Source organism: Zonotrichia leucophrys, chromosome 4A (assembly GCF_028769735.1).
Source record: "Zonotrichia leucophrys gambelii isolate GWCS_2022_RI chromosome 4A, RI_Zleu_2.0, whole genome shotgun sequence".
Classification (NCBI taxonomy): Eukaryota; Metazoa; Chordata; class Aves; order Passeriformes; family Passerellidae; genus Zonotrichia; species Zonotrichia leucophrys.
In genome coordinates, this window is record NC_088174.1 from 3,134,842 (window position 1) to 3,150,815 (window position 15,974).

Sequence of the window (15,974 nt, forward strand, 5' to 3'; positions counted from 1 at the left end):
GATTGGGGCAATTATCCTGGCTTTTTTTCCTTTTTTCTTTTTTTTTCCTTTTTTTTTTCTGCTGAGCCAGATGATTTCTTGGTACAACTGGATTCAAGGGGAAATTTGCATCCTTCCAAACACCACCCCCAAGCGTGCCCCTCTAAACCTTTTGTTCACCGATTTGCTGACCTCTCTAGAGCTGGAATCAGCACCTCGTTTTCCCCTCAAGCACAGCCTGTGAGCAGCCAGCTGATGGTGAGAGTGAGAATCACTGAGGCAAAGTTACGGTGAGGGGATGGAACAAGGCACTAGGACCTAGGAGGCGTCTCATCCACCCTGGCAGGAATTTCTTGCTTGGAGCTCAGACAACAAAGGCAGAGTGAGCCTGGTTTTCTTTCTCTGAGCATCTCCACCCTGCACGCTGAAAACCGGTGAGTAGAGCTTTCCTGAGTGACTTGCATGCAGAAAAGTAACAGAAAGGAGGAATCTTTTCTTGCTGCTTTACAGCATCTGCAGCTCATTTTAAAATCAAAACCCCGGCATCCTCTGATTCATTCCCGAAGTTGCTCGGCTGTTTCATTGTTCAGTGCATGACACCAGGCTGAACCTACCCCGGCTGGCATCGTGGGGGGAACGTTCCCAACTCGGGGTTTCTGTGTGCAATGCCTGCATTGTCATCTGCCTCCCTGCAGCCTGGGGACAATGATTTTTTCTCGCATGGGTCACGCTGACATTGTGAAATACAGGGAAGGAGCTTCATTCCGGCGAGTGTAAAGGGCGGGGATGAGATAGCAACAGCTTTTCCTGGGTTTGTACCTGGCTGCCGAGCGCTGTAAATCCCCTTTCAGCCCTGTGTTAACGTGAGAAATGCATACAAGAGGTGCATGTGCCTGGTGCCGCTGGGGAGAGGAAGGGTCTCGATTGCAGCGTTGTTGGGAGGGGGGTTCCTTCTCCTTTTGTGCTGGGGTTTGGTGCAGGGGAAAGGTTGTTCTCGAGCATAAACTAGAGACAGTGCAGAATTCCTGCTCGCTGGGTGTCAGCTCCAGCCTGGGCTTTGCAGTGCTCAGAACAATGAAAGGTGAGGAGCAGGGTTGGCGTGTCCCTGGGGTACGGGCACTTCCAGCTATTAAATCACTTAGGGCTGCGAGCGGGGGGTGGAAATAGCCCCTTTATTTTCTCCTCCTCATTAAAGGGGAGCGAAAATGCAATTCAGAGGAGGCTCGGGCTGAAAAGAGCTTACCGAGGCTGCGTTTCAATGACAGATTTTTTCTTTGCAGTCATTTCTTCTTGGAGATGTAGGCTGGTCCTGGGAATTGATTGATGGGCTAGGAGGGGGCTGCGGATAGGGGGAAGGGTGGGCTGGATCTCATTGCTAACCCTTATTGAACAGGCTGTCACAAAGAAACTGCTTATTCCCCTGCGACCATTCTTTCATAAATGCCAGTTTATTCTAATGTTAAACATTCAGATGCTCTGGGTCCTTCCGTGATTCGACAGATTGAAGGGCTGACTTACTGGGATCTCCTTGTTTTCTGTTGCCAAAGGAAACCTCACAGGGCTCAGAGGTTTAATTCATTGCCAACTGGTGTTCGGATGAGTTTTTTGGGGCTGAGTTGTGATTGCCATGTATCCCTTTGGCCCCAAGTCCCAATTTGTTGCACTTTGAAAACTCCCAGGTGCAGGAGGAGCAGGCAGCTCTCTGGAAGCGTGCTCCCTGCCCCCAGTAGTTGGATCCCTTTCAGAATGCGAGGTCCCCTCCTACTCTCAGTCCCCAGAATCGATACAAATCTGGGTCAGGGGAGGGGGCGCTTCCCAAATGCATCTGTCCTGCTCCAGGCACAGCCTTAGCGTGGTTTTGCTCTCCGGATCGCGGCTCTAACCCGTCCCTTTGCCCTCCTTCTCTCCCCATCTCCTTCCTACCCTTCAGCTTCAGATCTTTAGGGCTCACCAAACTATGGAACTTGATTTTGGACACTTTGACGAACGAGACAAGGCGTCCAGAAACATGCGAGGCACACGGATGAACGGCTTGCCCAGCCCCACTCACAGCGCTCACTGTAGCTTCTACAGAACCCGGACCTTACAGGCGCTCAGTAACGAGAAGAAAGCCAAGAAGGTTCGTTTCTATCGCAACGGGGACCGCTACTTCAAGGGGATTGTATACGCCGTGTCCTCCGACCGCTTCCGAAGTTTTGATGCCCTCCTGGCGGACCTGACCCGCTCCCTGTCCGACAACATCAACCTGCCCCAGGGCGTGCGCTACATTTACACCATCGATGGCTCCAGGAAGATCGGCAGCATGGACGAGCTGGAGGAAGGTAACGAGCATCCATCAGCATCCCTTGGTGCAGTGAGGAGGAGGAGGGAGGGATGGGGAGGGGGCTGCAGCACTCGGGGCTGCCCGCAAGGTCACCTTGCTCCGGCTCTGGGGGTGCTGAGCCCCGCTGTGTCCGCCCGGGGCTGGGGCCACCCCCGCAGGGTCCCCAGAGCCTGCAGGTGTGCGGGTGGAGGGGCGTGTCCGGCTCACGGCCGTGTCTGTGTGTCCTGGCCGTGTCCGTGTGTCCAGTTCCTGGCCGTGTCTGTGTGTCCGGCTCGTGGCCGGAGGGGCGTGTCTGGCTGCTGGCCGTGTCCGTGTGTCTGGCTCGCGGATGGAGGGGTGTGTCCAGTTCGTGGCCGTGTCCATGTGTCCGGCTGCTGGCCGTGTCTGTGTGTCTGGCTGCTGGCCGTGTCCATGTATCTGGCCTCTGGCCGTGTCCGGCTCCTAGCTGTGTCTGTGTGTCCTGACCGTGTCCGTGTGTCCGGCTCACAGCCGTGTCCATGTGTCTGGCTCCTGGCCGTGTCCGTGTGTCCGTGTCCGTGCCTCGGGGGCTGCCTCAGGGTGTCCCCACGTCTGTCCGGGCTGGGGTGAGCCCGGCTGGGTTTCCCAGTGGGGTGGGTGGGGATGAATGGAAAGGGAAGAGGGGCTGAGGTGTTCCTGAGTGCGGGATGGGCTGGGAAGGGTTTCTGTGCTCCGTGTAGGGTTTTTGGGGTATATCACACACGGTGTGAGAGTGCACAGGGGCGTGGGAAGGGTTTGTGCTCTCTGTATAGGATTTTTGGGTATGGCACACACGATGTGTGTGCTCAGGGGTGTGGGATGGGCTGGGAAGGGTTTGTGTGCTCTGTGTAGGGTTTGGGGTATGGCACACACGGTGTGAGGGAGTGTGGGAAGGGTTTGTGTGCTCTGTGTAGGGTTTGGGGTATGGCACGCACGGTGTGAGGGAGTGTGGGAAGGGTTTGTGTGCTCCGTGTAGGGTTTTTGGGGTATGGTGCCCACAATGTGTGTGCTCAGGGGTGTAGGATGGGCTGGGCGGGCAGCTGGGGGTGTGGAGAGGGGTGCTGGGGTGCGAGGGATGTTGGGAGGGTGCGGGGATCTCTGTTTGGGGAGCTATGCAGGGATGTGTTGGGAGTTCACACAGCCTGATCAGGGAGGGAATTTAACGAGCGAGGCTCGTGAATAGAGAAGGGCGTTTTGGACAGGCTGCGATCCGTGAATTTTGGGGTTTATGCGTGCGGCTGTGAGGAGGGTGAATTACGGGGAGCTATGGGGGTTTCTTTGCGCTGGTTCGTGCTCAGGGGGTGTGGAGGTGTGCGGGGCTGTCTGTAAGGGGTTCTGTAAGGGGGTCTGGGGGATGATGTGCACAGAGAGCACAGGGAGTTCATGCGCTGCAGGGCTGTGAGGAAGGGAGCGCCTCGCTGCCTTTGGGGAGCGGTCGCTGCGCTGGCTCTGGAGCATCCTGGGGGTGCTCGGGGCAGGGCCGAGGTGTCCCCGTGTCCCCAGGGGCTGTGGCTGTGCCTGCTGCTCTGGGGGGTGAGGGATGAGCCTAAATCGATGCTGCTCGGAAACCTGCCCTGGGGGAAGGTTTGCTCAGCTGCCAGCCCTGGGTGCTGCCCTGCTCGCTGATTTCCCGGCAGGTCAGCACAGCCCTGGGATGGCATTGCAGGGATGGATGGGCAGTGCATCCTGCCCGAGGGCAGCTCTGCCAGAGCACAGTGGGGTGGACAGAGGGCACCACAGCCACGCTGCTTTTCTCCTCCCCGAGCAATCCATCCATTCTTTGTTCGGACCTGGAATATCCTGTTGCAGGAGGGGAGGTGCTCTTCCCTTTTCCTTGGTGTTTTTCTCCCAAGCAGACATCTCTGGCCAGTTTGGTAACTACCAAAAAATCCACGAGGCTTTTGCCTTTAGCGAAAGACAATGGATGTGAGGCACGAACTGCAGGGGCAGCCTCGCTGCGAGTCATTGTGTGACCTTGACTAAAGCAGCTCTCCCTCTCATTCCTTCCCTGTCAGGCAGGATACTCATCTCCCAAAAATACTTCTCAGGGACAAGGACGTGGAATAAATCTTGGTTTCCATAGAGGAGTTTTCCTGGGAAGAAATCGCCGCCTTTCAGAGCTGCGATGCTTCCTGGTGGAGTTATTCTCAGCCCATTTACAGCTGTCGAATGGAGGTGTGGCCTCTCTTAATTTTAGAGATTCTGCCATGTTTCATTCTGGTCTCTTAATATGGCCACAGCCTTTCTCTAATGGCAGCTCTCAGTCCTGCTTGTCATAGGTTTTATGCAAATGTTCAGAAATAACTCCAGGAGAAAATGCAGTTCTTTATTCTCTTTTTACACTCTTATACTCACCCTGCTTTTTGTCAGTTAAGAAAGCTTTAGTTATACCTCCTTTAAATGAGTTTTGCTGCAGGTAAGGAGGTACATCCTTCGTAAAAATACATTTTGCTGGTTGAGGTACAGACAGGAGATGCTGGCATTTGGGTTCTGGCTTTGTTCTGCCAAAACAGCACTGAAGAAGAGGCACTAAAACCAAAATGGGACTGTCTGTGTGGCTGTGTGCTCAGCAGAGCATCATCTAGGAAAATAAAACCTGAGCAGAGTGAAGACAAAGGAATCCATTTTTGACCATGCCAGAGTAGGTCTGCACGCTGTTATTGATCCCATATTTCTAGGGGTGACCTACACTGCTGTTGCAGAAAAGCAATTTACAACACTGTGGGTATAACCAGCCCTTGTGGTGAACTCTGCCCTCAGCTTGGGTGTTTGCATAGCTGTGTACAAAATACCTGTGTGCCAAAATACCAAATACCTGCATGAAACCCAGAATTTGGGAGTAATTCTGCTGTGACACACAAGAAGAGTGCACACACAGCCAGGGCATGTCTGCTTTATAAATTGGCTTTCTGTTTGGAGACTGAGGGTAACCAAACCAGTGCTTGTTGCTATAATGGGGCTAATTTATCATTGTAATTTCCAATAAACAAGTAGAATCTAGGAAAAGTCATCAAAGACGCTCATCTCAGTGGTTTGATGGAAAAAACTTGTGAATTACTGACAATATTTCACATCATGTTCACCTGATTACTTCTGATTGAAAAATGTACTTACATAGTGTAGCCTGAGTGTACTTCTGAAGGGTAGAGAATGATATTGCACAGCACCAATATCTAGAGACAGACATTTCAGGTGAACAAAAACCATGTGGTGTGCTGCTAATTAACTGGGGCTTGGAATCACCCTTTGTTCTCTAGACCCAGAGTTCTTCCCTGGCACTCAAGGTTACTCCCATAATGAGAACAAGTGAAGTTTTCCACACTTTTTTTTCACATTCCTTCCATCTGTTGGGCTGAGCCTCTTGGTCCTTTCCTGTGCTGCACCCTAACATCTCACATATTGGAAGCCCTCAGAGCTCTGTCACACAGGTGCCTTTTTCTGTCACCTGAGTTCTCCCTCACTGGTCACAGGTTGCTTTTTCCATTCTTTTCCAGGGATCTGTCTCAGCTCCCAGTGACCTTCTCTCATAATCCTCTCACCTGATCATTTTTTCTTCCCCTTTTCAGTCCTAGCAGCCATCTTCCATCACTGAAGGCATTGTCTCAATCCTGACTTCCTACTTTCAGCATTCAGCTTTAATAGAAATAAATAATAAGCTATAATAATAATTATTAATAATAATAAGCTTTAATATAAATAAAGAATGCACCTGCTGATGTTGCTTAGAGCTGCATTCCTCCTTAACTTCTGTGCTGGTCAAGTGCAAGGCAAATCCTGTTCCAGCTCATCCTTCCACTCACGTCCCACTGCCTTGGCTGGGTCAGGAGTGGATGTTGGCCCAAGGTGCTGCTATTTATGGTGGCAGATGAATTTTTTGGAAAAGAGCACCATGTGGGCTTTATTCCCCTTCATATGGAAGTGGTTCCAGTGGCCAGGGCTTTGGGAAGTTGATTTATAGATCTGCATTTACTGGTGAGTCACTTGTAACTGATAATTCTGTGCCTTGTGCTGTGATCAAACTTGCATATGAAAGATGCTAAAATAATCATGTGCTATCCTTTGCAGCCTTTCTCATGATGATCATAGAGCAATTCACATTTTTCATCCAAGTTTCAGCTGAAATTTAGCTCCTTTGGTATTTGGATGTGGTGGTTTTGTTCATTTTGAGCCTCTTCTTGAAGATTTCATGTGATGAGAAGTTGCCCCACCTCAGCTCTGATTATTTTTTGTCCTTGAATGGAGGGCTGGGTAGGGGTGGAAGCTGATGTTGTGCATTGACTTCAGCAGCAAAGGTGGCTTAGGAAATGCTGCTCTTGGCCACTTGTTCCAGTCCCCATTGTCCCATAAATGAATTCTTTGTGGGACAAAAGGTTTCTTTCAGCCCTCTCCATAATTTTGCTGCTTTCCCATATTCAGCTTCTTGACATAATGAAATGGAGAGTGAGGCACAACCTGGGAGGGAAGGCAAGGCACATCCCAAGGTGGATTTTATGCCCTGTCCTGGGCTGCTTTTGAAATTTGCCTTTGTTTCAAACCAAACTCTAGAAAAAGCTGAGTAGGATTTGTTTTGCTCAGTGTGGTTTTATTGCAAATGTTCTTGGGCTGTGTGAGATATTCCACAAAGTGATTCCAAGCTTTTTGTATCCTGTCATGCCCTTGGGAATATTTTCCATAATCTTGTCCAGGAGCATTTAAAGTAATCATAGGAGGGGCTCCACCCTGGAACTGAGGAGTCTGGTGTGTGCTGGGACTGAGGGGTTTATAGGAAACATCCTGGAACCTCCACCCAATGTGTGTGTTCCAGTTTGCCTGGAAAAGTGAAGTTCCTGCAGTTTCATACATACTGAAACCTTGGTAACCTGTGGAATTGTTTTCTGTGGGTGTCTGTTGGCCTGATAGCTCAGCTAATTACATCCCACAGAACAACATTTCTCCATGGGGCTCTGTTTTATTTGCTTGCTCACCCCAGCTAGGTGCAGCCAGGACTGATGTGGGCCCAAAATTCTTTAGGGGCATCTTGTGGTTCTGAAGGTGATTTCTAATCAGGCATTTCTTCCACTTCTCCAGCAGAACAAGAGGTGCTTCTGTTCATGGAGGAGCCAAGGGAAGGGAGCTCTTCCAGGGCTCATTTTGCCATGCTGGAGTAGGCCTTTCTAACTGGAGTAGGCCTTTCTAACTGGAGTAGGCCTTTCTAACTGGAGTAGGCCTTTCTAACTGGAGTAGGCCTTTCTAACTGGAGTAGGCCTTTCCAACTGGAATAGGCCTTTCTAACTGTAGTAGGTCTTTTTAACTCATGAAGCAGCAGCAAGTTCATGCATTTGAAACTCAAGGCCTCCTCCAACACCACATGGAATGAACTCTGTAAGGTGTTAAGACCACTTAATTCCTGCTGCAGCCCTGGTAAATTCCATGAAACACAAAAGCTGGGCACAGTAGCACATTCTCAACTTTGCAACTGCAGATCTAACAGCCAGAATAATTGACTGCTGCCCACAGAGACTGTTCCTGGAATAACTGTTAACACTTAGGCATTCAAAATGGCCTCAATCCAGCTTTCCTGATTTTTCTCAAAAGACTTCTGCCCACAGTTCATTATCCTTGGAAAGTTGCTGGTGCATGCTGAGGAAGGATAACTTTTCCTGAAAGCACAGCCTGTCATTTTTGGTATTGTCACAGGGAGCTGATCTAAGAGGGTTGGAGGATTAGCACTCATCTGGAGCTTAGGGTTTTTCTAAGAAACCTTCTCCAAGGCAAACCTTATCTTTGCTGAGATCATCCCTTCTTTAGGAGCTGAATAATCTCCTTGTGCCTCCATCAGGTTGGTACCACTGGGATGTGTCATGCACTTGGAGTAGTTCTGTGTGATACAAGCCTGCCTTCAAATGGCAAATATGATGGTCATGCCAGCATCTCTGAGGTCTGCAGCCAGCCCAGCCATTGCTGAGGGCAGGCAGGAGCACTGAGGAAATGCCTTGGCTGCTTTGGTGGCACCATAGGAATCGTGACACGTCTGGAGTAGCCTGGCATGGTGACAATGCTCATCCCCCTGTGGGCTCTGGCTCTGCAGTGTAAAAAGGACTTCATGCTCTGAGCTGGCCCTGCACTGAACCAACACTGTCCTTGGCACCAGGGATTTTGTCAGGGTGATGCTCCCCAGCCCCAGTGCATGAATGTGTCTCTTTGGGGCTGCCTTTTTGGGGTTTGTTTGGAATTAATGACCTGGCTGTCCATTGTACCTTCTCATGGCTTGCAGTGGGATTTCTGCACAGCTGCTTGCTGGCTCAAGACGTGCTCCTGAAAATATTTGTGCACAGATTTTTGTGCTTAGGGCTGCGGAGCAATGTTCTTCTTGGAGCTGTTTCTTTTGCTCGTGACAAGATCTCACATCCCCTTCCCATCCCTTCTGTTATGCTGAGCACATCTTCTGCTCTCATGCTGTGTCTGTCAGTCACATTTCTGTGCCTGGCACAGTTGTACACCTTGACTTCTCATTACAGGCTTAGCTCAGACAGATGTGGCACAGAAACCCACAGAGAGCCCACTCCTCCCTCCATGGTATCTATTCCCTTTAAGATTTCTCTTCTTTATTATCTCCTGGCCACATTGTGCAGTTCAAAGCTGCAAAGTTCACAGGTCTCCAGCCCATGCTTGCTCAATCCTGCTGCCACCATGGTAAGGCTTGGGTAAAATTCCACTGTGGGATGTGAAATACAGTGTGGGAAGTGTGTTCCTAGCTGGAAAATGCATGTGCCTCACTGAGGGACTTGAATGATGATTTTGCTGCTGTTTGAGGGTCATAAACTGAGTTAGGGAAGACATTAGTTGAAGTGGTTTTTAAATGAAGTTAAAGCTTCAGGTCACATCCTTAGGTCAGGGAGGAAGGGAAGAAAAGCTCCTCTTCCCTGGAGCTGTGCTGCTGTGACTGCAGAGATGATGCTGAGAAGAGCTGCTGCTCTGAACTGCTCCTCTGGAGTGTCTCTCCAAAGAAATTTGTCTCCAGTTTTAGAATTGAATACAGCACGGATTTTATTTGCTGGAGTTTGGGTTCAGTGGGACAAAGGGAGAAAGAGCAGATTCCATTTTGCACTTGTGAGTGTGGGCACAGCTGGAGAGGCTGTGTGTGGATCTGCACAGCTGCCCAGGATCACAAGAGCTCTGCCTTCATGCCACTGTTCCCTTTGGTGTACAGTGGTGTAAATTCACAAATGGCAAATATGTGTTTTACAAATATACACAAATATGTGTTTTACAGCTGTGAGCAGCTCAAAAGGACTCAGCTGGAATTAAGAGTAATGGTACTGTACCAGACACATCAAGAATCTCTTCTGCTTACTTTAAAATACGCAACTTATTTTTAAAATATGCTCCAGAACCTCAGGTATCTACAGAACACAGTGCAAATGTGCACTTTCTTTCACTGTGAAAATAATACAGATGAAGGTCAAATGCAGATGAAAGCCAAGCCTTGCCACACTTCAGCGGCTGATAGTTTATTTCTGTTTTTCAGGTGGGGAAGCAGAGGTGAATGTGAGGTCAGGAGCTGGCACAGGGAAGCTGGGGTGACAGCAGCACTCAAATCACTAATTCTTAGTGCTGCATTTAAACAGAGAAATCCTTTTTCTCAGAGGATAATGCACAGTTCTGCTGAGCACACTTAGGAGGGCTCTGCTGCCCGGGGATTATGGGCTTGGCAGGGCTCATGTTCTTAGGATGGTTAATTCCTGGGAGCATTCCAGACTCTTTGCTGCCCTTCTCCCAGTCATGAAACTGGAGAGAAGCCTGGGCCTGCTCTGCACCAGGTGCTCCTTGGCTGAAGCAGATGAATAAACCACAACTTATCACTTATTAATCAGAGAGATCTGAAGTATTCAAAGCTTCTGGAAAAGGATATCCCCAGAGGGAGTTTTGTATAATGCGTGGTACTCTGGGGGATATATTTGAGTTTTTATTGAGTCAGATTCACAAAATGTTGGGGATTAAGGTGCTCCAGCTATGGGCAGGGCTGCAGGGTTGGTTTATTGAGGGGTGTTGCTGTCAGCAAATAGAGATTTTTACTGTTTGTTCAGGCCAACAGAACCTTCTGGTGGGATTATTGTTGGTTTGGGGTATACCCGCTGACAAAATGCCCAACTGAGTGTTCGTCACAAACCTTGTCAGCTCTCCTCTGTATTTCTATTCCATCTTTAGATGGGGAAACAGAATATCTGCTTCCTGTTGATCAAGGATTTTGGTCATTTTTACACACCTGATGGAGAAGAGCTGCAGTTGGTGATGCAAACACCATGAGTGGGCTTCACAGTGGCAAATTAGGTACAAAGGTGGTGTTAAAATAAGTGAGAATCCTGCATCTTTTCTATGGCTGCTTGTGGCATCACACCCTGGTCAGTAATAGGGACAGAAATACACAGAGTGCTGTTATAAGCCTGTTAAAATCTGGTTTTTGTGTGTCTGTTGTGGTCTCACCATGGGTTCTGGTGCCTCCATCAGAAGTGCAGTTTAGTCAGCAGAAGGAGCTGCAATATGAACTTTATCCTGGGCCTGTTACGTGCCTGGGCCACGTGAAAATCAGTGGGATGTTTGGAAATCCATATTTTGCCAACTGGATGTCAAATCCTGTCCTAGAGATCCCTGGGTGGGAAGCCAGACTTGGCTTTGGGGATAGACTTTTCAAAGATGTCTGAGCCTTGGAGTGTGCAGTCAGGGACAGACAAGGAAATGCAGCCAATCTGTTTCTGGTCGAGAAGGAGTTTCTTTTTTAAAAGAAATCATCTTTCAAAATAGTTAAATCTGTATTTTGATTTCAAACGTATTGTAGTACATGAAAAACTTAATTCTGTAAGATCAGACAAAGAAAACACCAGAAGAGACTCTAAAATCCTACAGGTCATGCCTTCAGTTCCTATTAAAATTTTATCTAATGGCGAGACGAAAGCTTCTTCCTCCAGCAGTGAGTGACTTTTTTTCAGTGCAGCCTGAGTCATTTCAGACCAGACAGCTACATTCCCTTAGGGATACTGGTTTACAGTCTCATTCTAGTAATAACTCTTCCAGCATCCATCAGATTTGCAGGCCCAAAAGAAGCTCCTACAAATCCTTTAAGGTGCTTTTAAAACCTTGGATAGATAGGATCCTATAAATTACAGACAAAGCCTGAAACTAATTTTGGGTGGGATAGGGAAGGGCTTTTTGGGAATTACTAAAAAGACCCTGTAACTCTTCTCTGCCATGTCTAAATTCAGATTTAATGTATTTTTGGTTGGTATCAGCCATGTAAATCAAGGACTGGTATTTGGTGCAGTGTTTAATCTCAGCTGCCACTAGGTCTGTTCCCTAATAAACCACTGATGCTCCAACAGTGCATATTTGTTATGCCTGCTAGATTTATCAAGGCTGCTTTTAGTGGAGACTGTTCAGGACAAGATTTTGATTATTCTTCAGGCATGATGCAGAAGGCACTTTGTGGATGAGTGCTGATGTCCTCTTGGCAGGGAATGGCACACTGAAGTAGCACCTAGGTCTGTAAAGATAAAGGGCACACTGGCAAATTTATAAAATAATCAAAGTGGTCAAATGAATTTGATGTTTTGAAGCTCTTGGAAGGCTTAGATGCATCTTCAAGTACCTAAATACCTTTATAACTCAACTTCTCTCAACCCCTGGTTCACGTGATTTTATGTATTTGCTGGTGGCTGACAAGCTTATTTTGTGGAAATACCAGCAATACTTAAAATAACCATAAATATAGCATTAAAACAAGGCAGAATGTTTTAAGAACAAGCTGTCGTGGGAGTGCTAATGGGAACAATTATCAATGATGTGCATGGTTTATGGGGGAAGAGCACAGAGCTGGCGCTTACTGCAGAATCTCGTTTCTCCCTCAAGGCGAGAGTTACGTCTGCTCGTCCGACAACTTCTTCAAGAAGGTGGAGTACACCAAGAACGTCAACCCCAACTGGTCTGTCAACGTGAAGACCTCTGCCAACCAGAAAGCACCTCAGTCCCTGGCCAGCAGCAACAGTGCCCAGGCCAAGGAGAACAAGGATTTCGTGCGCCCCAAGCTGGTGACCATCATCCGCAGCGGGGTCAAGCCGCGCAAGGCTGTGCGCGTGCTCCTCAACAAGAAGACAGCCCACTCCTTCGAGCAGGTCCTCACTGACATCACTGAAGCTATCAAGCTGGAGACAGGGGTGGTCAAAAAGCTCTACACCTTGGATGGGAAGCAGGTAGGAGGTTTTTACAGATGTTACGTCTTTTTGTTCTTCTCGTCGCGCGGCTTTGCTGACTCAGAGCAATTCTTGAAGGCTAAAATTAAGCTGAGATGATTGCTGCCATCTGTTGCCTTAGAAGTATGGCTTCTCATGCCAGTGGTTAGGTTACTAAATTTTCCCTGATATTAATACCAAGTAAAGAATGTAGCCGTGGGTCTGGGTGGAGCAGATGCTCGCCCTGCACGCCGGCGTGCGGTGCGTGTCCTCTGGGCCAGCTAAATAAATAACAGGGGGGCTTGGGCTCACAGCCTCCAGCTGCTCTGGCTCTGGACTCACTGGAAGAGCTCTCCAGCTTTGGCTCCGCTCAGAGAAAACGTGTTGCTTGACTTTCCTTGCCCTCTGGTGAAGGCTTGCTAAGATAAAGCGATTGATCCAAGCATGCTCTTCTGGCCAGCTCCAAAGCGAGCAGGGAAAGTGTGGAACTGTGGAGCATTTCCTTGACTGAATGCACGAGGAGGTAACGTGCAGAAAGAGTCAGAAATATTTAGCAGGTCATCAAAATGTGCTTCATGTCTACATGTTGCTGGAACTGAAGGAAACATCTGTCTCTTGTTAGCAGCTACACAGCAACGAGCCATTTCGTATTGCTGTATCTATGAAAAGCCTTAAAGGAATGTGGGGGATCATTTTTAGAGCTGGGAAGAACTAGATTCTTCAAGGACGATTCTGAGCTTGATTTAACATTTCTGTTTATTGTAATTGAGGAATGGTCTTATTTTTGTCACTATTTTTCCTGCTCCAGATTCTGGAGCCAGGCAGCACATCTCTTGTGTGGGTTTGGATGCTGGCTATTCTAGGGATTGATGGGTTTGCATTAAATTAACTCTGTCCTGTCTCTGGAGAAAATTATTCAAGGAAATGATTCAAGTACTCTGCCCAAGGAAATGCAGATTTTACAAATAAAAATGTTCATCCCAAATGCAGGTTCCTAAATGTCCTGCACAGTCCAGGAGTGCAGTGTAGTTCCTGGGAGAGCAGCATGTCACTCTGACCTGATAGTCTGGTGTCCCTGCCCATGGCAGGGGGCTGGAACTAAATGATCTTTAAGGTCCCTTCCAACCCAAACCATTCTGTGATTCTTGCTTTGTCCCATCCTGTGTCCTGCACATTAGTTACTGTCTGGTTCTAGTTTCAGATGCACAAAAAAATCCCATCTGTCTGCCAGAGCTTTCCTTTCCACTTGTCTCAACACAGCACTTTTCCTTCCTCAGATGCACAGTTTGAACATGAGAGGGTGCCTGTCCACAGACACAAAAACCTGCTGGAAATGAGCAGTGGTACCAGGACAGGTGCACTGGAAACCTTGGAAGAGACCAGGGAAAGAGGAAGGAGGTTCTCAAATGACCTGTGCTCGCTGAGGTGGTCACACCTGGGCACAGGCCATGCCCTTGGGGTCACAGCAGCTTTGCAGAGGCTGCCGTGGCTGGATCTGGCCTGAGAGCAGATCTCTGCTCCTGCTATTCTCCCAGCTGGGAAGGGGGATCTTAATCTGAACCTGTGAGTGGCCTCAGTTCTTTGAGAGCTGCTGGCAGCTTGGGGGTGAGATGTTGCTTTGGAAGGTGCAGAAATAGGGATGCTCCTGCTCTCTTCTCCCCCTTTTAGCTGTTTGCAGGGGCAAGTGGTGATTCCCTTCCACCTCTGGCTGTAGAGCAAGACAGGATCGGCCCTGATATGACATTTAACTTGTTTCTCTGGCTTTATAATTCACCATTTTATGAAATCAGATATTTGCTTGCATGTTGGAGATGTTGCTGGGAGATTGTGTGTGCAAATGTACACCCAGTAATGCAGTTATTGAGAACAGTGGGACTGTGATTTGGCAATAATGGGATGTTTGCTATTTGTTTGCAGCACCATTTGCTGTTGAAGCTTCCTGAGGAGCAAACCTGGTTCAGCAAGGCTTTGTTTTTAGTGGAAGGTTTCCTTCAATGCTTGTTCTTTATTACAGATGTGTGTTCTTAGTGTGGAAGTCAGAGCTAGAAGGTTATGCTGGCTCTAAGGGTTTCCCTGACATACTGCTCCATAAAATCTGACCTCCTGACATGACATTAGGGGGTTTTGCATGTCTGATGCTGACATTAGAAAGAGATTACTGCATGCGTGGTTCTGACAAACAGCGCTTTATTTTCAGGAGGAAATATTCATGCAAAAATGCAAGCTGCTCAAAGCTGAAATACTGACAAGAATCCTGACAGTCTGTCTCTTTGAGTGCCATCAGAGGCACATTGCTCCCTCTGTTGTGAAATGATAAAATTTACAAAAGGAACGTACAAAGGGAAATCATCCTGCCTCAGTCCACGAGCTGGAACTTAATGAGGGGAGATGATTATTTTATTTATAGGCATTTCCATAGTGCTCATCAGTGCAGTAATCAAGATGCTTTAGAAGTACAGACAGTGGTGGTAGTGACAGGGTGGTGTGATAATTACATTTCTGTTCACTGCAGACCTGCTGCAGTTGGAGTGCCAAAGCAGCTAATTGAGAGCTGGTGGGCTGTGTTTGAATAAATGTAGCATTCAGAACAACAGTGGGGTTAGGTTATTTTAATGAAATTGTGTCTTTTTATGTCTTGGGTTGGCTGGAGAAATATGGCCCTTGAAGCTGTTAAATTAGCATCTTGTGTTTAAGTAGTTTATTTCACTTGCACATATTTCTGATGTCTGTACTGAAGCTCCTTCCCTCCCTGGAGCAAAGCATTACCTCTGGATGCACACCCCTGAGCTCAAAAGGTTTTCAAATAGTTGACCAAAAATGAGCATGACAGGGGATCAAAACAGAGATTTAACTTTGGAACTTCACGGCTGTACAGGAAATAGAGTGGGTAAGAGAATTCAGTGCATTAAGCAGATGCTGTAATGGGCCAAATTCAGTACTTGGTTCTGTGACTACAACTGCTGCGGTGTTGAGATATAAATATAGACAATTAAAATACACACATCCAGCATTTAATTTGGTCAGGCCTGTGGATCATGCTGGAAAACAGCTATTTTGGTAGATTCTTCCTCCTTTTTTAAGCTCCTAGTTCTACCCAATGTCCCAAATAAGTCTGGGTTCCTGGGAGCCCTGGCTGCCTCACAGACACACGATGACATCTCCTCCCCCACGTCGTTAACAAGCCAAATTAGAAAGCAGAATTTGAGACCCTGGCTGGAGTTGCATTGGGATGTTTTGAATGCAGTAGGCTGAGCTAGACCTTGCAGAGGTTGTGTGGATTTCCTGTCCTGCTGATGCTTGAGCTCCCTCCTCACCATGGAGCACAATGGGTCGGTGTTCACAGCAGGCTGCTCCACCCCTGTCAGCACCTTGCCTTGCAGGTGGGCTCTGCCTGCATTCCTCCCTGCCTCTCAGTGACCTGTGAGAGCTGATGTTCTGTGCACCCTGAGCTCCTCTTTTGTATTTTATTCCAA

General features: G+C 48.1%; 1 protein-coding gene across 4 annotated transcripts in view; it reads left to right on the forward strand.

Annotated features, from left to right (window-relative positions):
* Nucleotides 1-294: 294 nt before the first annotated feature.
* Nucleotides 295-15,974, forward strand: part of DCX (doublecortin) — a 76,429-nt gene continuing 60,749 nt past the window's right edge. For 2 of the 4 annotated variants that reach the window (XM_064713074.1, XM_064713078.1), the window contains exons 1-3: nucleotides 295-413; nucleotides 1,910-2,300; nucleotides 12,182-12,522. In XM_064713074.1, the coding sequence (XP_064569144.1) occupies nucleotides 1,937-2,300; nucleotides 12,182-12,522 (705 nt within the window). In that variant the 5' untranslated portion in view covers nucleotides 295-413; nucleotides 1,910-1,936. Of the gene's footprint in view, nucleotides 414-972; nucleotides 1,061-1,714; nucleotides 2,301-12,181; nucleotides 12,523-15,974 lie in introns of those variants that run through there. The other 2 variants (XM_064713076.1, XM_064713075.1) reach the window with 2 other exon arrangements.